General features: G+C 37.4%; 1 protein-coding gene across 1 annotated transcript in view; it reads right to left on the reverse strand.

Moving 5' to 3' along the window:
- MDGA2 (MAM domain containing glycosylphosphatidylinositol anchor 2) overlaps positions 1-25,803 on the reverse strand; it is an 846,526-nt gene that overhangs the window by 264,098 nt on the left and 556,625 nt on the right. Inside the window, exon 6 of the mRNA XM_007448438.1 lies at positions 10,689-10,958. Within this exon, the coding sequence (XP_007448500.1) occupies positions 10,689-10,958 (270 nt within the window). The remainder of the gene's footprint in view (positions 1-10,688; positions 10,959-25,803) is intronic.

The following is a 25,803-nucleotide window of genomic DNA, read 5'->3' on the forward strand; positions in this document are numbered from 1 at the left end:
TTTCCCTATACCTTACTGCCTACAGACTGTTTAAGCCACACAAACTACATGTGGTGAGCCAGTAGGCTTGGGAAATAGGTACCTACCATAACAGGATAAAAAATCTGAATCAGGAGTTTTCAAATTAGTATCATTGTTTTGGCCCTGTTTTACAACTGTAGGGTATCTAAAAACCAAACAACACCCCCGCCCCCCCCCCCCCCCCGCCACCAAAAAACCTATAAAATGCCTTCAAAGAAACTGATGAAAGAAATTTAAAAATAATGTTACTGAATAAGATTCTTCTTTTCTGGATGTTAACAGGTATTGACTTTTAAAGCACTACTACCAAATGGTACATCTCCTTTTGACTAGAGTAAATATGACAGAAATTCCAACTACCAAGCAGGACAAGTTTTAATAAAATAAAATGTATGACACTAAGCTGTATGTATATAGTTATATAAAAGTAATTATAAGATTATACAATATCTAGATAAACTATTTTACTTGAAATTGTATCTTAAAATTCCTCATATGTTATTTCACTGAACAAAAATGTTAGATTTATCTCATTTGTAAGAGAAAAGTGAGTTATCTATATTCACATGAGAACTACCGAATTGGTAATTTTTATATTTTGTACAGCCCTGATTAATTTTTTTTTTCTTTTTTTTTGCGGTACACAGGCCTCTCACTGTTTTTGGCCTCTCCCATTGCGGAGCACAGGCTCCGGACGCGCAGGCTCAGCGGCCATGGCTCACGGGCCTAGCCGCTCCGCGGCATGTGGGATCTTCCTGGACCGGGGCACGAACCCATGTCCCCTGCATCGGCAGCCGGACTCTCAACCACTGTGCCACCAGGGAAGCCTGCCCTGATTAATTTTTTAAAAGATAATAATGAAACAATTTCAGAGCTAAAAAGCATAATATACTAAAATTCTCTCTGGTGTTTTGGGGAGATGTAATTACTACAGAATATTAAATTGGGAAAATAGAAATAGAGCACTTAATCTACATGTGTAATTGGGACACCTGCACACAGCAGACAGTTTTGCTCTTGGAGAATGTTAAAGGATTAGTTTTCTACAATTTCAGCTATTATCATTATAGTTTTTACTAATGAAAGGTCATGGAAGAAAACTATTGATGAATGGAGATTTAATTTGATTAATCTAAATGCTTGGGAGGAACTACACCAACCCTGTAGTTGGAAATTCACAAATAATTTACATTTAGAAATTCATTGTAAGCTAAATATGATCAATTCTTCCTGGAAAATTGACAATTAACTCTGACTGACTTTCTGACCAATAGCTTGAAGGTATATACCTTTCAGCAAAAACAATGAACACACTTTATAGGTCTTGTTTTGTTCCTTGTTTATACTAGTTGTCTTATTTGTGCAGTTATTTTGTATCTTTGTCGTTTGTAATTCAATTGATCTCTTTTTAAAAAGTTTTTTTGATGTGGACCATTGTTAAAGTTTTTATTGAATCTGTTACAATATTACTTCTGTTTTATGTTTTGTTTTTTTTCTTTTTGGCTGAGAGGCACATGGGATCTTAGCTCCCCAACCAGGGATCGAACCTGCACCCCCTGCATTGGAAGCCAAAGTCCCAACCACTGGACCGCCAGGGAAGTCCCTGATCTCTTATGATTAAGAGAAATTCTTTAAAATTTTTGTCCAATAATCTGTAAGACTGCCAGTAAAAGTAACAGAGTCATGCTCAATCCTTCAAATGTAATATTATTTAGAAAATCATAAACTATAAACAGTATGTTGGTTAGAACTTGAAATTAAAGTATGCCCACCATTACTGGAGAAAAAAGTACTGATTAGCAAAAATACAGAATTTCCTCCCATCAAAAATGATTGTATACTTGGGAGGGAAATGGTGTAATTGGGAAGGATTATATAGTGTTGGGGAATTTTTTTTAATAAACATAAAAATGTATTCAATTTACAACCCAGAAAGAATCCTTAGTAAGTTTTTGGCAAGGCAAGGGTAGAGGAAATAGAAAAGGACATTAGTCAGTTCAATTTGGGAGGAGGAGGAGTTATATATTTTTAAAAACTTGGCTAAATTTTGAAAGGCACTATGGTAGCTTGATTAAGACAGTGGCCCTGGAACCATAGTGTGTGGATTTTGACTCCCAGCTTTGCTGCTTAAATAAAGCTTATATTTGGGGGAAGTTACTTCACTTGCTCCCTCTTCAGTTTTACTATTTTTAAAATAGGAACAATAATATTTTTTACCTCATAAATATCTGTGAATGATTTAAAAGTTCATGTATATGGTGTGCCAGGTAGCCCAGTACATGGTAAGTTCTCAAATCAATAATAACTATTACTATTACCTAAACAAGAACTGGCATACTCAAAGGTTCGAAATTTTTTTTCATAGAATTTTTGAATTATAAGATTTATTTTGGTAATAAGCCTAAAGATCATTTTGAAATGTTAGCAGTGCTAATATTTGATATATTTCCATTAAATGAGTTCTGAACAAATATGTTTAATATAAAAATTCAGGGTTTTAAAGATCTCAGTCCTTTCACGTGGATATACTAGAGTTAGGCAAATCAACACTTCAGATCAGAGGGTTATGATATTCCTGGAGGTTAAAGTATATATTTTTGTACAGTTAGGAAAGTGTAATTTCATGGCTCACTGAATACATATTGACTTCTTCCATAAAGGTTAAATCTATTTCAATATTGACAAGTGATTTTTCTCCATATTAGGATTCTGAGATCATAGCCAACAAAGATATGCTGGAGAAATTCTAGAATTCAAAGAGGAAATATGTTTAGGACATCACTTTTGCAGAGGCTATGTGTTCAAGATAGGGGCTGATAACATTAAGGAGGAAAGGGGAAAAAACAGGGGCATAAATGAGCCTTGAGGCAGCATGGGAGTATGATGTGAAGAATATGGCTTGTGGAGTACACTGCGTATTGTGGTGGCTTTAAAACACATCTGCAGATTATCGGACACTCATCCCTTCAAAAGGTGAAGATACTTGATCTCCTCTTGGAACCAGGCCAACCTTTGGCACTGCCTTGATGAATAGACAATAGCAGTAATAACACTGCATGATTTCAAAGGCTAGAACTCATGCAGCTCTTGGGACCCTGGTTCTGGGAGCCTGTACCAAGTCTGGCTACCTTGAGGCTGCCATGCAGAGAAACCATATAAAGAGGCTATTGAGAATGAATGAGAGAATGAGAGGCAGATAGACAGAGATAGAGAGAGACTGACCTAAGGAGCCCAGCTGTTTGAACTTTTTAGTCCAAGAACCAGAAATTTGATTGGAAAAGCTTTGAAGATGATTCCAGCCCTGCCATCTTCTGAGTGCAATTATATGAGACCCTGGATTTTTTAGCTGAGTCTCTCAACCCCCAGATTTGTGAGTAAAATAAATAAATGCTGGGCTTTCCTGGTGGCACAGTGGTTGAGAGTCTGCCTGCTGATGCAGGGGACACGGGTTCATGCCCCGGTCCGGGAAGATCCCACATGCCGTGGAGCAGCTAGGCCCATGAGCCATGGCCGCTGAGCCTGCACGTCCGGAGCCTGTGCTCCACAATGGGAGAGGCCACAACAGTGAGAGGCCCGCGTACCGCAAAAAAAAAAAATAAATAAAAATAATAATAATAATAAATAAATAAATGCTATCATGTTAAGCTACTGTTTTGGGGTGGCTTGTTACACAGCAATGAATGATTAGAACAATGTGGCCTTTCACATGAGCTAGTCACATCACACAAATGTTTAATATGATTTAACATGTATATAGAATTTCCTTATTTTGCTTGATATCGTTTATTATACACAGGGTATCAAAGGATGATAGATGTCCAAAAGAAATATCTAATGTAAGCCAGTAAACTTTTATAAAAAGTGATTCATTCACTCAACATATATTTATTGAGAATCTACTATATGCTCAGTAATTTTTTAGACTCCAGGGATGTCACTGAGAAACACAACAAACTGATAAATTCTTTGTCATTATATACAGTGTCATGAAAGAGACAGGCAATACATTTTTTAAATGTATAAAATAACTCCAGGTAGTTATGTGATAAGAAGAAACAACAGATCAACAGATCATTCAAGGGATTAGGGGTTGATTACCTAAGATAGGGTAGTCAGGGAAGATATTTCTCAGAAGACGGTTTTTGAAAATTAACACCCCAGGCTGAAAGAACAGCAAATGTTTAAGTCCTGAGTTGTGAAAAAGAACAAGAAAAATAATGTGTCTAAAGCAGAGTGAGTAAAGAGGAAAGTGACAAGAGATGACAATGAGAAAGGTGAATTCCATTTTAGGTGAGATGGGAAGCCATGGGAGGAACCTGATCAGGGGAATGAGATGATTTCAATCACTCTGGCTCTTGTATGAATGTAACAGAGATGGGTAGCTGTTGACCAAAATCCATGCCCTCTTATACCTGACACACAGTGGTGTGATTATGTGCCTAAGGTCTAGCCAACAGAATGTGATTGGAACTAACACACTTCTGGCCCATAAAAAGTCTCCCATGTGTGATCATTCAAGCTCTTTCCCACTTCCAGCTGACAGGGATGGAGCTAATACTCAGAACAACCTTAGCAGCCACAGCTTGAAGATGGCAGAAACATCATCACCCTAGGTGCATAATGACTGCACAGAATAGACTCTCTTACTCCTACACCCGCTCCCGCCCCCCCACAACACCAATCATATACAACACCACTGCCAGTATAATCAACTAGGAAACACCCTAACTTTTTCATGAAAAAAAGCTAAAGTAATTTTGTTTTGAGTAATTACATGTATGGGTCTATTTGTTAACTCAGTCAAGTCTACCTTATCTAATACAGTGGCTAAGCAGCCCCTTCTAAAAGAGGGGCTGGGCTGGAAAGAAGATTAATGAAAAGACTATTTTAATCAACTAGGGGAAATATACTGATAGTTGACACAAGGGTGGTAACAGTGAACTTGGCAAGATATGGTCAGATTCAGAGTATAGTTTGAAGATAGAACCAAAAGGACTTACTGATGACCACATTTAAGAATATCAGCTAGAAATTTTGAAAATTCTTATAATCCTTCAATACTCTTGTGAAACCAGATAATAGAATAGACTTTTCCTGATTCACTTTTGACTGAGAACAAAATCCACAGAATTCCACAATGAGTGTAAGACAAATCTCCTACTTATGCAGAATTTTCAAAGAAACTCCATTCTTTGATTCTTGGACTTTATAGAAATTAAGCACATAAAAAGTGGCAGAGACCAAATTTGTTTGGAAGGATATCTTTGGATAAAACTGTGAGATGAAGCTTCTTCCAGGCCCAAGGCAGCAAGAGAGCCTGTCTATTTCATTTCAGTCCTAGTGAGGGGCTTTTCTTGGGACCAGCCAAAGCTCTAAAATATTTTCCCTGAAATGATGCCTGACATATCTGAGGAAATCAAAACCTGTGTGACAACAGGATAGAGGTGGCTACATTGGAATCTGTGTGCTTTCACAGAATTTATTGGTAAGACTTCTGCTTACAGCTGTGAGTCACACATGGAAGGAGCGGTAGTATGGGCTTCTTGTCTTGGGCTCTGTTGAGTTGGCTACCTGGAGAAGACAGAGAAGCTCTCAGCAGAGAGGCGGTAGAGGTAGGGCATGAGATGCTCAGGGAATGTGGCACATCAGTGGTCTTGGGAGAATCCATGACTAGAGAGTTCTCCTTGGTGCACACAGATGAAGAGTCCATTAATGTGCCAAGGAAGAAAAAAAAATGTTTTATATAGAGAAGACCTTCCTACCCCACCCCAAGTGAGGAAGGTCAGAATCTGGCTATCAGGTCAGGGATGGGGTGGTGGAGAGGGGGGTAGAGAATAGACAAATAGGAAGAAGCCAACTACACCAGTCCCTGTCCCCTTTCCCACTGCAAGTCTCCAGCCCAAAGTGGACCCAAGCTGGGCAGGGGAGAAAATTTTACATTAAATCAGGTTTGGAGTTTCATTACTATTTTGGAACGTGTATCTAAAACAATGAACTAAATGCATGATTGTGACCTGAATGCACTGTAGGACTCTCTATTTCTAATAATGAACAAAAGAGTTATGGGATCTGCCGACTTTTCTTCTGAAGCAGGGGAAGATTAAGCCACTGAATAAAATTTTAAAAGACCACAGGACACGAAGATACAGTAATGTCTTGGTCATGTTATGAACCATGTTTGCTCAAGACACCGGCTCATTCAATTGATGACGGAAGAGAAATGTGGGCATTTCTAAATACAGTGACTCACAACAACAGAGAACTTTAGGTGGGAAAGTTTGGAAAGCCCTGACCTCAGGCCACCTCACATGCACCTAGGAAATCAACATAGTTTTCTTATCAAATGTATTAAGCAACTGCTTCTCTCCTGACTTGAGAGAAATGTCACTCAATCACAGCAACTTCTTAAAGGATCATAAGAAAAGGCACTGCTGCTATATTTATGAATGCCTAACAAAATTTTAAAACATATGAGATTCTCCTTCAGTTTTGGAGCTTGTTATCTACATGGAGGATTATCTACATTATTTAAAGTGTTCTCTCTTTTTTTTTTTTTAAGTCAAATGACACTTCAGAAATGTTTCTAGACTTTTATTCCTGTCTGCATCCTACAATCTTATTTTGTTCATGGATATTCTCAAATGGCAGTGGGAATTCTATGCAGAGGATATTGTTTTGCTTGTTCAGAAAACCTGGTCTGTGGATCTTGATTTAATTACAGAAAGGAATGGGGGGAAAATGAACCTAGAGTTCTGTTTTTGCTGTATCCATGACACAGTTAATCTAAGACACTGCAGAGGTCTACAAATTCAGAAGACTTGAAAATAATTTCTTTGATATAATAAGAAGAAAACCATTTTTCTTTAACTGAATTTCTTGGCCTTTGTGGCAGAAATCAAATGCCTCATATTATTGTAGTAGTTTTTCTCCCCACGGTTTAACCTAGGACCCATTAACCAAGGCTACTTCTATATTCAGTAAGATTACATACAAACTCAATTTTATGAATTATGTAAATGCCACTGCTGAGAGGTTCTACTGGTAATATAATATGACTATGCAAATGTACACTTCACATACATTTAAGGCATAAAAAATAAATTACAAATTGGAGAAGTACATTTTTAAGGCTCTATTTATTTTAGGACATTCATGTCAAAACTGAAAACTGCCTTTTGTAAGAACACAGATGAAAAGTTCTAGATGAGATGGGGAGGAGCAAATCATTTTGGGAGCATCTACTGCTGTGAATTGAGTTAGTTCCCTATGGAGGGTACCTGAGCAACACCAACATTTTATGCTAGATATTTTGCCAGTTATACCGGGATTCAATATAGTTTCAGATGATCCTACGATCAAACTAGATTTAGAAAATCGTAGTCATAAAAGACTGGGATGAAAACTGATTTAGAAGTTGGGTTGGTTCTGATTGTGAAGTTTTAGGAATAATTTAATCAATTGATTTTTATTTTATTTTCCTTTTTATGTATGCTAATGGGTGATATACGGTTTAAAAGAAAACCTAAGTATAACAAATCTGAAAGACTTCCTTCAATGACATTTGATCTCACAGGAAAACACTGTAGTAGCTCAATTGGCATGATGTTTTATTTTATAATGATACATAAAATAATGGTATATCTTGCAATTACTAAATATTGTATGGCTTACAATTTTGTAGCAGATAGTGCAGTATCCACAGCATCTTTTTTTTTTAATTTTTATAAACAACAGCAATTTATTTATCACAATTCTAGAGGCTGGGAATTCCAAGATCAAGGTGCCAGCAGGTTCAGTGTCTGGTGAAAATACACTTCCTGGTTTATAGACTTTTTTTTGGCTATAATTTCAAGTGGTGAAAGGAGAAAGGGAGATCTCTTGGGCTTCTTTTTTTTTTTTTTTTTTAAATCCGTGTGGCTTGTGGGATTTTAGTTCCCTGGATTGAACCTGGGTTGGGCCTGTTTTATAAGGATACTAATTCCATTCATGAGGGCTCTACCCTCACAACCTAATCACCTCCCAAAGGTCCAACCTCCTAATACTATCACCTTGGGGATTAGGATATAAACATATGAACTTTGCGGCAGGAGACAGGAACATTCAATCTATAGCAAGGTGCTATTGGAATGTAGTGGGTAGAGGCCAGGGATGCATCTAAACAACCTACAATGCACAGAGCAGTTCCCACAAGAAAGAATTACCATCCTAAAATGTCAGTAGTGCCAAGGTTGAGAAACCCTGGTTCAGATTTATCTGATTGTTTACTTATGATTAGGTTCAGGTTTGACATTTTTTTGGTGAAAACCTACATAGGTGATATTGTGGCTTTTTAGTAAATCTAATCAGGAGGCTCTTCCTGTCAAATTGTCCCTTTTGGTGGTCCCTAAGTCTGATCATTTGGTTAGAATGGAGACTGCTGACTCTCTCAACTGAAAAGCTACCTTTCCTGCTTTGTAGTTAGTAAAAACTACAAAGGGGTAGCTTGTAGTTTGGGGTGATACTTGGAGATCTTGTGAATATTTTATTGCCTCCAAATATTTTACCCAATAATTCAGCATCCATTGATAATCCTTGCTAGAACCAACTATTACACCGGGGATTGCAGAATGGTTGTTTTCTTTTACTCTACCATTCCTTCTATGATTTTTTAGCTGGGATCCTTCTGTAAAGAAGAACTTTTCATTTCTATTTTTCTTTTTCATTTTACTATTACTATGGACTAATGAAATTTTAATTTAACATATTATAAACCATTATCACCGTTAACGCATTTCAATGCTCAAATTGCCACTAATTTGGCCAATGGGAGTCACTTTAAGCTGTCTCCTATGTCCTTTTGACATTTCCCTTAGTCTTTGAGCTTTCCAAGATGCTTTATTATTTTTATTTTTACTTTTCATAGTTATTGACCACATTCCCCACACTGTACATCTCATACTCATGACTCATTTACTTTGCAACTGGAAGTTTGTACTTCTTAGTCTCTCTCACTTATTTCTTTCCTCTCCCACCCTTTTTTTAGCCTTCTTAGTCTTCTTTGCTTTCTGGCACAAAATACGTCCCAGGCTCACCTTCTACTTTCCCAGCCCCTGCCCTGGAATCATCTATTTCTCCAAATGTTCCTTTTTTTTCCAAGGGGGCATAGTGTTTAGAACCAAGAACTGGGTGTCAGATATGTTCGTTGCTACTAGAGTATCATACCACTAGATCTCTGTCCTTCTATATTTGTATCTTCCTTCTCCCACAGTGAGAACCCTGGTTCTCAGTAAAAGCGATATATATTTGTGCATTTGTTCTACCCTATAATATATATCCAAAATGGTTTGTGGATTACTCCCCAATAATGTTTTTATTAGCCCATGGTTTATCCCTTCCTTTTGTGAAAAAATGAATACAGACAGAAGCACTTCCAGAATGGCATAATAAAGGTCTCTGAAAATCTGGTCCTCCATAAAAGCAACAAAAACACAGGCAAAAATGTCAAAAATCAACTTTTTCAGAATTCTGGAAATTAACCAAAGCCTTGATAAAATTTGAGAAGGATTTATTCAAGAAAAACAGCTAAAACTAGGTAAGAACAGAAAGCTTTCTGGCATTTTAACTTACTCTATTCTCCTCCCCTTCTCCTTAGCTTTGCAGTAGACATGAAATTAGTAGCTATGAAATGCACAGTGTCTTGATTTATACTGTAACATCTTACAATATTTTGACTAGAGTATATTTTTGGCCAAGTAGCATATTTCTGATAGTTTGGGTGGTAACAGATAACTATGGTCACTAAAACCACCACAGTCTACGTTCACAGAATCACAAGCGTTTATCTCAATATACTCAATTATGTTTTGCTTCCATTATAATCCTTCATTAATGATAAATTTTCATTTGTCTACTGGAAGAGTCCTCTTGGGCATACGGATGTCTATTTAAACTTTAGAGGCCTTGGTGACCATCCTCCCTCCCCAGCCCAGGACCACACCAGGTAAAGTGAGACATGAAGATGCATATGCTTTCCTTGCACAGTGACTTCACCTTCTCCGAAATGGAAGGTTAGCATCTCTTCCACAGGCAGCACCAGCACACTAGTTAGAACACCACTGCTGTTGACTTAGTGAACCAACTTTTATATAAAATCCTCAAATAAACTTTACCTTTTACTAACTCTGACTTTTCCATGACCTTAGCTAATCTCAGTCTGTTAAAACTCTACCCAGCCTACAAGACCTGATGCAAATGTCATTAGATATTCCCTAATAACCTCAGCCAGAAACTACTATAATTTTTATGCTTATAGCTTTTACTCATGCTTGCCAAACACTGCAACATATGGCTATAAATTGATATATATATTTTTTCACTATCTGACAGTAGAATCCTTGAGTATGAGATAATGTTTTATAGATCTCTATGTAATCCCACAATTTAAAGCTCTGCATGTAATAGGGATTCAATAAATGTTTATTAAACATTAAATTGGTGCATTTGTTAAATCCTTTAATACACAATCTGTATAACAATGCATAATGCCCTATGCCACATTTGGATTTTAATCATTTTTTTACTAAGAACATATTATAAAACTATTCCATAGTATCACTAAAAATATGTTATGAAAACTATTCAATGAAAATATAGAAATTTATGCTGTAACATTCTCTGTGCAAACTTACCTCTCACAATGATGTTGGTAGACTTTTTTGCAGGGTTTCCCACATTATTATTGGCAATGCAGCTGTAAGTACCAGCATCTTCTGAGGTGATGGCAGGTATGGTTAAAGTTCCTCCAGTCAAAACAGTCTTTTCAGGCAGAGTCCCAAAGGACCTGACCCAAGTGAGAGAGGGTACAGGCTCTCCTCCTGTCGTAACACATACTAATGTTATGGCCTCTCCAGGATTTACAACTATAGGGTCATCCACCAAGAGTTTAATTGACGGAGATGCTAAAAGACATAAACAAAAGAACATGCACCTATTTAGGTCTACTACAACTAGAGTAACAGTATGCTTTATATTTCCTCAAACAACTAAAATGAAACATTGTTCTCTTGTGCCAAAATCTTACTGTATTAATCAAGTTTAAATCATGTAGAATGGCTACTCATTTTAATTACGTGTTATAAACCCATGGAATTGTTTTAAGATCTTACACATGGAGAAGGGAATTAAAAAATTTATGTATTCTTGGATTATTGTTCCAAAATTAGAATGACAAGATGGATTAAAGTTTTAAAACAAAATTCCCTTTCTCTTTTAATGCTGACAATCTCTTTTGTCCTTCCAGGTATAAATATTGCACCTGTTTAGTCCTTGTATTTCAATGGTGAAGATTGTCATTTGTTTAATTTTTGGATCATTCTGAGGTGAAATGATACATATTTTGCAACCTGAACACAACCAAGTAAGATAAAAGATCACTGGAGGTTTTTACTAAGCAGTGGGCCTGGTTTTTCATCTTGAAAGGAATAACAAAATCATGTAATTTAAAGCAGCCCCCATATTTCCTCTCTAACCTCTCTGTTCGGAAAGTTTAGGCAATGAGTTTTCATAGCCACTGCTTTAAAACTTAGAAACAAATAAACCACTGTTCAAACACAGTCACCAAACTATGACGGCCACCACTCCAATGTATGGGTTATAATAATCTCCCCAGTGAAAATAAGTTGTTTGCAACTTTTCAGGTAAAAAAAATTGTAGATAAATATCCATTCAATAAAAAATGCTGTATTACAGACTTTTCATCAAACACTCAAAGTAGAAACTGCACAAAAACTCTGTTCACATACAGAATTTTTTTTTTCTGTTTATATCACAGTGCCAGCCTATATAATGCATTCCTAAATAAAAACAGGCGGAATGCATTAGGCCAATGTTTGAGTTCACACATTCAGAAATATTTGATGCCAAAGTTAAAACTGAAATCTATCCATATTGGGAACACAAAGTGTTCAATTGTACTGTGCAATTTTTTTAGATATTAATTTCAGCTTAGAGTTGGAGAGTGCTTTTCTCAGAATAGAAGGTAAACTCCTTGTGTGATTCAATATTGTCTGCCTTGTTTGGATACAATGGAATACTACTCAACCATAAAAAAGATGAAAACTTGCCTTTTGGGACATGGATGGACCTTGAGAGTATTATGTAAGTGATGCTAAGTGAGATAAGTCAGAAAGACAAATACCATATGATCTCACTCATACTTGGAATATAAAAAAAACAAAGAAAAACCCAAAATATATGTACAAACCAAATGAAACAAAAACAAACATGTAGATACAGAGAACAGAGTAGTGGTTACCAGAGGGAAAGGAGCAGGGGGAGGGTGAAATGAGTAAAGGGGATCAACTTTATGGTGACTGATGAAAACTAAATTTTTGACGGTGACCATGCTGTAGGGTACAAAGAAGTAGAAATATAATGTTGTACACATGAAACTTATATAATATTATTAGTCAATGTTGCCTCAATAAAAAATAAATTTGAAAAGATGCCAGAGGAGAGCAAGAAGACAACTCCATATTATAATTATGGTTCTGTGGAATATGTATGGAATGCCTGGAGGACCTTTTTAAACATCATTGTTGAATGCTGGCCCTTCTAACATCATCTTAAGGGACACAGAAGTTTCCAAAGTATCTTAATTGCCCTTGTGAGATGTTGACTTGAAATTATAAATATCTATGATAACCCTGTTGGGGAATTCACAAAATGAAAATAAGAGGCAAAAGGCATTGCAATTTGGTAGAAAAGAAAGCATCTCAAAGAGTTATTTAATATTGTTAAACTGATAAAAAAGAAACTACTAATTAAATATTTTTAAAATAGATATTATACTTAATTATTGACACAGCATTATGAAAAAGTAAAAGAAATCCCTATAGCTTAGTGTGAGGTAAATAATATAATCTTACAAAGCTATTTAGTTAAAATACAACTGTAGACAGTCCAACAGTTATATTAGTAAAACTCATTTGTTTTACATCATGTTTTAGTAAAATTAAAAGTCCCAAGGCCTAAGGGCCGTTAATAGTATATGTTTAGATTATGGAAACACACAATGGTGACATTAAGAAATATTTGTCCCTGAAATTGACTTGTATAAGGATGACTTGTTTTCCTATTAGATAGAAAATATTTAAAGAAAAAGGTTCAAGAGAATTTCAAAGCTCATAAAATAATATATAAATAACAAGAGACCACTGTTTTACCTATAGTGCATTACGTAAGTGTATTCACAATCTTATTAAATATTCTCTTTTCCAAATCTAAATTGAAAACAGCGCACCGTCCAACTTAGTTTTATTAAAGATGGCATTATTTCTCTGATAATCCCTGATGTTAAAAATATCCCACAAAGACCCCTCAAATGGGCTAATGCTTTCAAGACTTTAAGAATGCTCATACATATTTTAGTAACAAAATTTTATAGCTTTAAATTCTAAAGAGATAAAGGTGAAATTGTCATTTTGTTCTAGCATCTTACGTTTGATTCTGTAAATATCAGCTTTTTAAAACTATGAGGCTATGCTTAAGAACCATAGGGTCATTGGATTCATCAAGCTTAAGTGTAAATCATGTCATAGAGAAAAAAAATTAAAGTAGGAAAAACATAAAAAAATATTTTTGTGTATTATTAAAAATATTTTAAGAAGAGATTTCATCCTGGGCTAGTTAAGTCCCTTGCTATAAGCTTCCATAGCCCCCTTATTTTCCCTTTCATATCACATCTTATAACATTAGCCAGGCTTCCACTATGGCTCTTTAGACAGAAGCATCATGACTGCGTTCTCTGAAATATGGCCTGATAGTTGAATGGTAAGAGCACAAATTCTGGAGAACAATACCTGGGTTCTTGATTCTGCTATTATTTAATAACTGTGTGCACTTGGGCTAGTTCTTCTACTCCTGAGTGCCTCAGTTTTCCACTGTTGAAATGGAGGAAAATAATTACCTGTCTTACAGAGGTGAGATGATTTAACACGTGTTAAGTGCTTACAATAGTACCTAGTACAAAACATGCACAGAAAAAGCATTCCATTTTGTCATTATTTTCATTACCACCCCCATAGCCTCGTCCTGTGCTTGTACAGTTATTGTGCTTAATAAATATTGGTAAGGCAAATCAATAAGTGGACAAATGAATAAATGAATGACTAGTGTAAAAAATGTAGTCACTAAACGATGTAATTTTTATATTTGACTCTGATGCATTTGACAGAGATATTTTAAAACCATTTTGACTTTTGGAGGTCCTATGCCATATCACAAAAAACATATTTAAATATATCCATACATTTTGAGGACACATAATAAAACAGTTATTAATTTTGTTTTCTGGTATATTTTAATTTGTAAGTTGAAACTATTGTTTTTCAAGATTAATTTTAGTAGTGCCTTTAAAAGCTTATAGGCAGGGAGACCCTCAAGATGGCACAAGAGTAAGATGTGGAGATCACCTTCCTCCCCACAAATACATCAGAAATACATCTACATGTGGAACAACTCCTACAGAACACCTACTGAACGCTGGCAGAAGACCTCAGACCTCCCAAAAGGCAAGAAACTCCCCACGTATCTGGGTAGGGCAAAAGAAAAAATTAATTAAAAACAGAGACAATAGAATAGGGACGGCACCTGCACCAGTGGGAGGGAGCTGTGAAGGAGGAAAGGTCTCCACACACTAGGAAGCCCCTTCGCGGGCAGAGATTGCGGGAGGCGGAGCGGGGAGCTTCGGAGCCGCGGAGGAGAGCGCAGCAACAGGGGCGCGGAGGGCAAAGCGGGGAGATTCCCGCACAGAGGATCAGTGCCGATCAGCACTCACCAGCCCGAGAGGCTTGTCTGCTCACCCCGGCCAGGACAGGTGGGGGCTGGGAGCTAAGGCTCGGGTTTCGAAGGTCAGATCCCAGGGAGAGGACTGGGGCTGGCTGCGTGAACACAGCCTGAAGGGGGCTAGTGCACCACAGCTAGCCGGGAGGGAGTTCGGGAAAATGTCTGGACCTGCCTAAGAGGCAAGGGACCACTGTTTCGGGGTGCGCGAGGAGAAGGGATTCAGAGAAGAGCCTAAATGGGGTCCAGAGATAGGCGCGAACGTGGCTATCAGTGCAGACCCCAGAGACAGGCATGAAACACTAAGGCTGCTGCTGCAGCCACCAAGAAGCCTGTGTGCAAGCACAGGTCACTATCGATACCTTATCACCCGGGAGACTGTGCATCCCGCCACTGCCAGGGTCCCGTGATCCAGGGACAACTTCCCCGGGAGAACACACGGCACACCTCAGGTTGCTGCCACATCACGCTGGCCTCTGCTGCTGCAGGCTCGCCCCGCACTCTGTGCCCCTCTCTCCCCCCCGCCCCGGCCTAAGTGATCCAGAGCCCCCTAATCAGCTGCTCCTTTAACCCCCTCCTGTCTGGGCGGGGAACAGACACGCTCAGGCGACCTACGCGCAGAGGCGGGTCCAAATCCAAAGCTGAATCCCAGGAGCTGTGCCAACAAACAAGTGAAAGGGAAATTTCTCCCAACAGCCTCAGGAGCAGCGGATTAAATCTCCACAATCAACTTCATGTACCCTGCATCTGTGGAACACGTGAATAGACAACGAATTATCCCAAATTGAGGCAGTGACATTGGGAGCAACAATATATTTTTTTTTCCTTTTTCTCTTTTTGTGAGTGTGTATGTGTATGCTTCTGTGTATGAATTTCTCTGTATAGCTTTGTTTTTACCATTTGTCCTAGGGTTCTGACTGACCTTTTTTTTTTTTTTAAGTATAGTTTTTAGCGATTGTTATCACTGGTGGATTTGTTTTTTGGTTTGGTTGCTCTCTTCTTTCTTTTTTTTAAATTACTTTTTAAATTTTTAATTTATAATAATTATTTTTTTAATAACTTTATTTTATTTATATATTTAGCTTTTTGTTTCTCTGTTTCTTTTTTTCTCCCTTTTATTCTGAGCCGTGTGGATGACAGGGTTTTGGTGCTCTGGCCGGATGTCAGTCCTGTGCCTCTGAGGTGGAACAGCCGAGTTCAGGACATTGGTCCACCAGAGACCTCCCAGCTCCACATAATATCAAATGGGGAAAATCTCCCAAAGATCTCCATCTCAATGCCAAGACGCAGCTCCACTCAACGAACAGCAAGCTACAGTGCTGAACACCCGATGCCAAACAACTAGCAAGACAGGAACAGAACTCGACCCACTAGCAGAAAGGCTGCCTAAAATCATAATAAGGTCACAGACATACCAAAACAAACCATTGGACATGGACCTGGCCACCAGAAAGAAAAGATCCAGCCTCATCCACCAGAACTCAGGCACTAGTCCCCTCCATCAGGAAACCTACACAACGAACTGAACCAACCTTAGCCACTGGGGGCAGACATCAAAAACAACAGGAACTAGGAAACCACAGCCTGCGAAAAGAAGACCCAAACACAGTAAGTTAAGCAGAATGAGAAGACAGAGAAACACACAGCACATGAAGGAGCAAGGTAAAAACCCACCAGACCAAACAACTGAAGGGGAACTAGGCAGTCTACCTGAAAAAGAATTCAGAGTAATGATAGTAAAGATGATCCAAAATTGTGGGAATAGAATGGAGAAAATACAAGAAACATTTAACAAGGACCTAGAAGAACTAAAGGGCAAACAAACAATGATGAACAACACAATAAGTGAAATTAAAAATTCACTAGAAGGAATCAATAGCAGAATACCTGAGGCAGAAGAACGGATAAGTGACCTGGAAGATAAAATAGTGGAAGTAACTACTGCAGAGAGAATAAAGAAAAAAGAATGAAAAGAACTGAGGACAGTCTTAAGGACCTCTGGGGTAACATTAAAAGCACCAACATTCAAATTATAGGGGTTCCAGAAGAAGAAGAGAAAAAGAAAGGGACTGAGAAAATATTTGAAGAGATTATAGTTGAAAACTTCCCTAATATGGGAAAGGAAATAGTTATTCAAGACCAGGAAGTGCAGAGAGTCGCATACAGGATAAATCCAAGGAGAAACATGCCAAGACACATATTAATCAAACTATCAAAAATTAAACACAAAGAAAAAATAGTAAACGCAGCAAGGGGAAAAACAACAAATAACATACTAGGGATTCCCCATAAGTTTAACAGCTGATCTTTCAGCAGAAACTCTGCAAGCCAGAAGGGAATGGCAGGACATATTTAAGGTGATGAAGGAGAAAAACCTGCAACCAAGATTACTCTACCCAGCAAGGATCTCACTCAGAAATGTTGGAGGAATTAAAACCTTTACAGACAAGCAAAAGCTAAGAGAATTCAGCACCACCAAACCAGCTTTACAACAAATGATAAAGGGACTTCTCTAGGCAGGAAACACAAGAGACAGAAAACACCTACAATAACAAACTCAAAACAATTAAGAAAATGGGAATATGAACATACATATCAATAACTACCTTAAATGTAAATGGATTAAATATTCCAACCAAAAGACACAGACTGGATGAATGGATCCAAACACAAGACCCATATATATGCTGTATACAACAGACCCATTTCAGACCTATACAGGGACCCATTTCAGGGACACATACAGACTGAAAGTGAGGGGATGGAAAAAGATATTCCATGAAAATGGAAAACAAAAGAAAGCTGGAGTAGCAATTCTCATATCAGACAAAATAGACTTTAAAGCATAGACTATTACAAGAGGCAAAGAAGGGCACTACATAATGATCAAGGGATCAATCCAAGGAGAAGATACAACAATTGTAAGTATTTATGCACCCACCTTAGAGCACCTCAATACATAAGGCAAATGCTAACAGCCATAAAAGGGGAAATTGACAGGAACACAATCATAGTAGGGGACGTTAACACCCTACTTTCACCATGGACAGATCATCCAACTGAAAATAAATAAGGAAACACAAGCTTTAAATGATATATTAAACAAGATGGACTTGATATTTATAGGACATTCCATTCAAAAACAACAGAATACACTTTCTTCTCAAGTGCCCACGGAACATTCTCCAGGATAGATCATATCTTGGGCCACAAATCAAGCCTTTGTAAATTTAAGAAAATTGAAATCATATCAAGTATCTTTTCTGACTACAATGCTCTGAGACTAGATATCAATTACAGGAAAAAATCTATAAAAAATACAAACACAGGGGGACTAAACAATACACTAATTAATAACCAGGAGATCACTGAAGAAATCAAAGAGGAAATCCAAAAATACCTAGAAACAAATGACAATGAAAACATGATAACCCAAAACCTATAGGATGCAGCAAAAGCAGTTCCAAGAGGGAAGTTTATAGCAATACAATCTTACCTTAAGAAACAAGAAACATATCAAATAAACAACCTAACCTTACACCTAAAGCAATTAGATAAAGAAGAACAAAAAACACCCAAAGTTAGCAGAAGGAACGAAATCATAAAGATCAGATCAGAAAGAAATGAAGGAAACGATAGCAAAGATCAATAAAACTAAGAGCTGGTTGTTTGAGAAGATAAACAAAATTGATAATCCATTAGCCAGACTCATCAACAAAAAAAAGGAGGAAGACTCAAATCAATAGAATTAGAAATCAAAAAGGAGAGTTGACAATTGACACCGCAGAAATACAAAGGATCATGAGAGATTATGACAGCAACTATATGCCAGTAAAATGGACAACCTGGAAGAATTGGACTAATTCTTAGAAAAGCAAACGTTCCAATACTGAACCAGGAAGAAACAGAAAATATAAACAGACCAATCACAAGCACTGAAATTGAAACTGTGATTAAAAATCTTCCAACAAACAAAAGCCCAGGACCAGATGGCTTCACAGGCGAACTCTATCGAACATTTAGAGAAGAGCTAACACCTATTCTTCTGAACCTCTGCCAAAATATAGCAGAGGGAGGAACACCTCCAAACTCATTCTATGAGACCACAATCACCCTGTTACCAAAACCAGACAAAGATGTCACAAAGAACAAAAACTACAGGCCAATATCATGATGAACACAGAGGCAAAATCCTCAACAAAATACTAGCAAACAGAATCCAACAGCACATTAAAAGGACTATACACCATGATCAAGTGAGGTTTACCCCAGGAATGCAGCGATTCTTCAGTATATGCAAATTTATCAATGTGATATACCATATTAACAAATTGAAAGAGAAAAACCATATAATCATCTCAATAGATGCATAAAAAGCTTTCGACAAAATTCAACACCCATTTATGACAAAAACTCTCCAGAAAGTAGGCATAGAGGGAACTTACCTCAACATGATAAAGGCCATATATTACAAACCCACAGCCAACATCATCCTTAATGTGAAAAACTGAAACCATTTCCACTAAGATCAGGAAGAAGACAAGGTTGCCCACTCTCACCACTATTATTCAACATTGTTTTGGAAGTTTTAGCCACAGAAATCAGAGAAGAAAGAGAAATAAAAGGAATCCAAATCGGAAAAGAATCACTCTTTGCGGATGACATGATACTATACATAGAGAATCCCAAAGATGCTACCAGAAAACTACTAGAGCTGATCAATGAATTTCATAAAGTAGCAGGATAGAAAATTAATGCACAGAAATCTCTGGCATTTCTATATACTAATGATGAAAAATCTGAAAGAGACATTAAGGAAACACTCCCATTTACCATTACAACAAAAAGAATAAAATACCTTGGAATAAACCTACCTAAGGAGACAACGGTATGCAGAAAACTATAAGACACTGATGAAAGAAATTAAAGATGATACAAATAGACGGAGAGGTATACCATGTTCTTGGATTGGAAGAATCAACATGGTGAAAATGACTATGCTACTCATAGGAATCTACAGATTCAATGTAATCCCTATCAAACTACCACTGACATTTTTCACAGAACTAAAACAAAAAATTTCACAATTTGTATGGAAACACAAAAGACCCCGAATAGCCAAAGCAATCTTGAGAAAGAAACACAGAGCTGGAGGAATCAGGCTCCCTGACTTCAGACTATATTACAAAACTACAGTAATTAACACAGTATGGTACTGGCACAAAAACAGAAATATAGATCACTGGAACAGGATAGAATGCCCAGAGATAAACCCACGCCCATATCATCACCTTATCTTTGATAAAGGAGGCAAGAATAAACAATGGAGATAAGACAGCCTCTTCAATAAGTGGTGCTGGGAAAACTGCACAGCTAAATGTAAAAGAATGAAATTAGAACACTCCCGAACACTATACACAAAAATAAACTCAAAATGGATTAAAGACCTAAATGTAATGCCAGACACTTTAAAACTCTTAGAGGAAAACATAGGCAGAACACTCTATGACATAAATCACAGCAACATCTTTTTTGACCCACCTCCTAGAGAAATGGAAATAAAAACAAAAATAAACAAATGGGACCCAACTAAACTCAAAAGCTTTTGCACAGCAAAGGAAACCATAAACAAGATGAAAAGACAACCCTCAGAATGGGATAAAATATTTGCAAATGAAGGAACTGACAAAGGATTAATCTCCAAAATTTACAAGCAGCTCATGCAGCTCAATATCAAAAAAACAAACAACCCAATCCAAAAATGGGCAGAAGACCTAAATAGACATTTCTCCAAAGAAGATATACATATTGCCAACAAACACATGAAGGAATGCTGAACATCATTTATTATTACAGAAATGAAAATCAAAACTGCAATGAGGTGTCACCTCACACCAGTCAGAATGGCCATCATCAAAAAATCTCCAAACAGTAAATGCTGGAGAGGGTGTGGGAAAAGAGAACCCTCTTGCACTGTTGGTGGGAATGTAAATTGATTAAAAAACTAAAAGTAGCAATCCCATCCTTGGGCATATACCCTGAGAAAACCGTAACTCAAAAAGAGTCATGTACCACAGTGTTCATTGCAGCTCTATTTATAATAGCCAGGACATGGAAACAACCTAAGTGGCTATCAATAGATGAATGGATAAAGAACATGTGGCACATATATACAATGGGATATTACTCAGCCATAAAATGAAAGGAAATGGAGTTATTTGTAGTGAGGTGGTTGGACCTAGAGTTTGTCATAGAGAGTGAAGTAAATCAGAAAGAGACAAGCAAAAACTGTATGCTAACAAATATATATGGTATCTAGAAAACAAAAAAAAGGTCATGAGGAACCTAGGGGCAGGACGGGAATATAGATGCAGACCTACTAGAGAATGGACTTGAGGATACGGGGAAGGTGAAGGTTAAGCTGGGACAAAGTGAGAGAGTGGCATGGACATCTATACACTACCAAATGTAAAACTGATAGCTAGTGGCAAGCAGCCGCATAGCACAGGGAGATCAGCTCAGTGCTTTGTTACCACCTAGAGGGGTGGGATAGGGAGGGTGGGAGGGAGGGAGGGAGGGAGATGCAAGAGGGAAGAGATATGGGGATATATGTATACGTATAGCTGACTCACTTTGTTATAAAGTGGACACTAACACACCATTGTAAATCAATTATACTCCAATAAAGGTGTTAAAAAAAATAGAAAAGTCAGACACAGAAAGACAAACAAAAAAGCTCAGAGGCAAAAGTGAAGTGCAAGTGAATGCTAGTTTTTTATAGTGCTCTTAAACTCTCCAACACCACCTGAGTCCATGCATTATGTTTCTTTTTCTTCACTTATATAGGTAATTAGGAAATTAAGAAAGATTAATCTCATTGCAGTAAATCATGTATGTGGTTGAGTGTTCATTAAATATCTATTGCATGTTTTGGTTGAATTATCTCATCACTATGTAAGAATAAACATGTAAAGCCATCAAGATCATCAGCTTCCTTATAACCATGAGACAAGAGCATTGTTCTAAAACATACTGCAGGATCTAGATAGCCAGTCATTCTTCACAGCAACATATCAGAGACAGATTACTATTTGAAGCTCATTTTAAGTAATAAAGAAATGAAACAGAGAAGTTGAAAAGGGACAAGAGAAACACTGAGTGGACAGTATGTTAATTTTTATTTGGGATGTTCATCAAACCAAAGTAAAAAGTAGAAAAAGGTGAAATACATAAAGTAAAAAAGTAAATCTATCAAGTGAAGCATCTATATTATATTTTATTTATATTTATTTATTTATTTTTCTGCAGTACACGTGCCTCTCACTGTTGTGGCCTCTCCCATTGTGGAGCACAGGCTCCAGATGCGCAGGCTCAGCGGCCATGGCTCACGGACCCAGCCGCTCCGCGGCATGTGGGATCTTCCCAGACCAGAGTACGAACCTGTGTCCCCTGCATTGGCAGGCGGACTCTCAACCACTGCACCACCAGGGAAGCCCAACAGTATATTTTAAAAATCATGGATTATTGTAAACATGTTTTATAGTTATTGCCAAAACATGGCTCAAATTACATAAAAATTATTCCAACTAAGTCTGCTTTTAATATGACACATGCACAGACATACACCACCAGCTATAGACATTCTCTATGTATACAGTGCTCATAAAAAAAGTGCCCATCAGACTATCCGAATGAAAATCTTGCCAGCACTCAATGATGGAAGGCATGGGTCACCACAGCAGTTGTCTTGGAGACTTGGCTCCTTTAAGATCGGTATGTCAACATTCTAGCATGCTTGATGTTCTCTGTGGTGGAAATACGAGAGATAGATAGATAGATAGATAGATCTATAAATTATTCGTCCTGGGAGGGATGTGATGAAGTAGAATGACAGAAAGAGAAAGAGAAAAAAAGGGAAAAGAAGGGAAGGTAAATGAAAGAGAGGAGAGACCAAACAGTCTGTGGTTTTTATTTTCCAAAATCCTAAACCTTCAATAACTACAACACAGAAAGTATATTTTAGGAAATATCTCTGAGGAAGAGAATTCTTCCCATGTTCCCTCAGTTTCTCCCCTCCTGGCCAACAAAAAGAAAGTTTTCTTGGGCTAAGCAACAGTTACTTCAGTTGGTCTGAGACAGAGAGGACTGGCTTCTTGACTGTCACACCAAATCCTGAACATCTGCATATTCAAGAGCAGAGGGGATGCGTGTGTCCCTTTCTGCTTTGAGGTCACTAAGTATGACTGGCTACACAGACAGGCCATAGTGAGTCTCATGGGAAAGGCCCTGTGCCTCAGGGGAACAGCCCCAGCCCCACACAATGGAATGGAAGAAGCAGAGAGATGGGCCAGACTGAATGTGGCAAGACAATGAGGGAGATCTTAGACGATACTTGCCTGTCAAAAGATCCATATCTCATGCCCCACACCTTGGTATAATATAGCACCCCCTAGAATTTAAATAAAATCTGGTGGAAATGGGAACTCCACGTTGACTGAGATACAATTTCTGAAATTATGGCAGAATAGGTAGTTGAAATAAAAATGAAGTTGAATTATAGAATAATAAAGATATATTTCTTTCAAACCTGAGTTTGTGGACTGGGATTCATGACCATTAATTTTTAGAGTCAGCTCCTCGTGAGGTCTTCTGGATGTGTAATACAAAGACTCAGTTTGGGGTTAATTAAGAATACATTCTGTAGGAAGAAAATACTATTGTATTGGTGGGTTTGTTTTGGCTACTACCTAACATAACAGCTAGCTGAAGATAAATATGGTTTTAAAAAATTGAAAACAATGTAGTGCTAATCATCTTTATATTTTTAGAGATTTGGCTCTCCATGGATCTGGGCCTTTTAATTTTTAAAAAGGAACTTAGTTTTTCACCCCTGACGCTTCTATTAAGTTGATATGAAATAGTTAACTATGGTAAAAGCTGCCAGTTGCCTTGAGTTAGAGATAATCTGAGACATATGATTCTTTGATTGGAAGGAACTTGAATACTGAGTCACAGAGAAAAATCACAAGGAAGGAAGAACATGAAAAAACAAACAAAAACCCCCCAAAACCAATAAAACAACAATAAAAAAACCCCACCAGAATGAACTCCAATTAAAAAATCCTCAGCTAGGATGGTATTTGTCTTATTTTGAATCCTTCCAAAAGCAGGTCCTAATATAAGAAAATAGTTCATTTGGGTGGAGATTGCAGGAAGAATATTGAAGGAGAAGAGAAGAGACAAAGAAAGGGAGAAAACCCAGTAATGGAGCACTAATGAGCGGTTGTCACTGTGAGAAACCTGACTCACTGCTGCTGGGGACCCTTTGGAAAACTAGATAGAACACATCTCAGAACTCTCCCTCTGAAAAGTGAGGAGGCTGGCTGGGGTATTTACCTACCAACTCCTGTCCTTCATAGTTAAGGATTATTCTATGGGTCTTAACTTACCAGCCTTCTGCATTGGCTGAACACATTGTTGAGTCCAGCGAAAGTTTTCAAACAGAAGGATATTGAATCGAATCTGTCAAAAGAAACTACAATAACCTCCAGAACAGGCTAAGAGGAGAAAACAGGGCACTCACAGTGTCTGCTAGGACACCCTTTCCATGTAAATTCAATGATCAGTAGTTGGCCACATGGAGATAAGGTGAAAAGGCTAAAGAAAGAATAAGGAAGAAATCAGTGGTGAGTAGGGGTACCTTTACCCATCAGGATATAAACACAAAATAAAATAAGTAAGAGCACACCATGAATAAAAGGAAGAGGAAGTAAAAATATATACAACTAACTTTCTGCTTCTTTTCCATGGCCGTACATTTTTTAAACTAAAATATACACGATAGACAAACCAAGTCCAGCTTCTATATGGAGCAACATGCTATGTTTACAGATTCAAAGAATAGAAAAAAGTTTCTTTGCAAAAAGAAGTCATTTCACTAAGATACAAGAATCACTGTATTTTCATGCATTTCATTGGAATTCATTTTCAACAGATGTTTCATTGAAATACAGGTAGCAATGGACATTTCACATGATAAAAATGAGAGAATATATTAGAAGTTGATTTGAAAATTCAAAATAATCCATGCATATAGTTGAAGTTATTATTCAAATATTATCATTATTGACAAATTGATTGATTCTCATGAAGCCCAGGAATGATATAATATTAGGAAATTCTATTTAAAACAATGTTCCAGGATATGGCAATATTTTAAATAGTATTCATAAATAGTCTCTAATGCAAGAGAGAGCCTTTGCTATAGATACTGAAGCTAACACGCATTTTTCATTTTTTTAATGTTCAAAGGACCGATAGTTCTGCAAATGATTGAGGAGGCAGAGTAAATATGTTTCTTCATGGAAAATTGCATAAAAGTTTCCTAGAAGAGACCTACTGCATAATGCCATGAGTTCCAAAAACGGCTTCCCTAGATGGGTTTTGTTTGATTGGCACAATATTATTTATTGTTTGTTGTTGTTATCATTATTAGGAATAAATGTCTTTAGGTATTGTTTGGTCTCCCCAATATAACACATTTCAACATATTCATTTAATAAGTATTTATTGCGCACCTACTATGTATCAAGGCCTCTGATAGGCACTTGGGATATAATGGTGAACAAAACAGCCCAAGAATTCCTGCACTCAGAATCTTACATCCTAATAGGATGAGAACCAGCCTTCTCCCCATGACTCCTATTGTCTTGGGTGACTTCACATATTTACATCACCTCCCTGTTCTCTGAAGTCATGTGCATTTATGATCCCTGACGAGAATATTTATGCCATCACAGCATAATGAGTAAAGAAATCTGGGGACTTCCCCGGTGGTCCAGTAGCTAAGACTCCATGCTCCCAGTGCAGGGGGCCCAGGTTTGATCCCTGGTCAGGGAACTAGATCCCGCATGCCGCAACTAAAGATTCCACATGCCGCCACTAAAAAAAAAAAAAAAAAAA

Source organism: Lipotes vexillifer, unplaced genomic scaffold (assembly GCF_000442215.2).
Source record: "Lipotes vexillifer unplaced genomic scaffold, Lipotes_vexillifer_v1.1 scaffold441, whole genome shotgun sequence".
Lineage (NCBI taxonomy): Eukaryota > Metazoa > Chordata > Mammalia > Artiodactyla > Lipotidae > Lipotes > Lipotes vexillifer.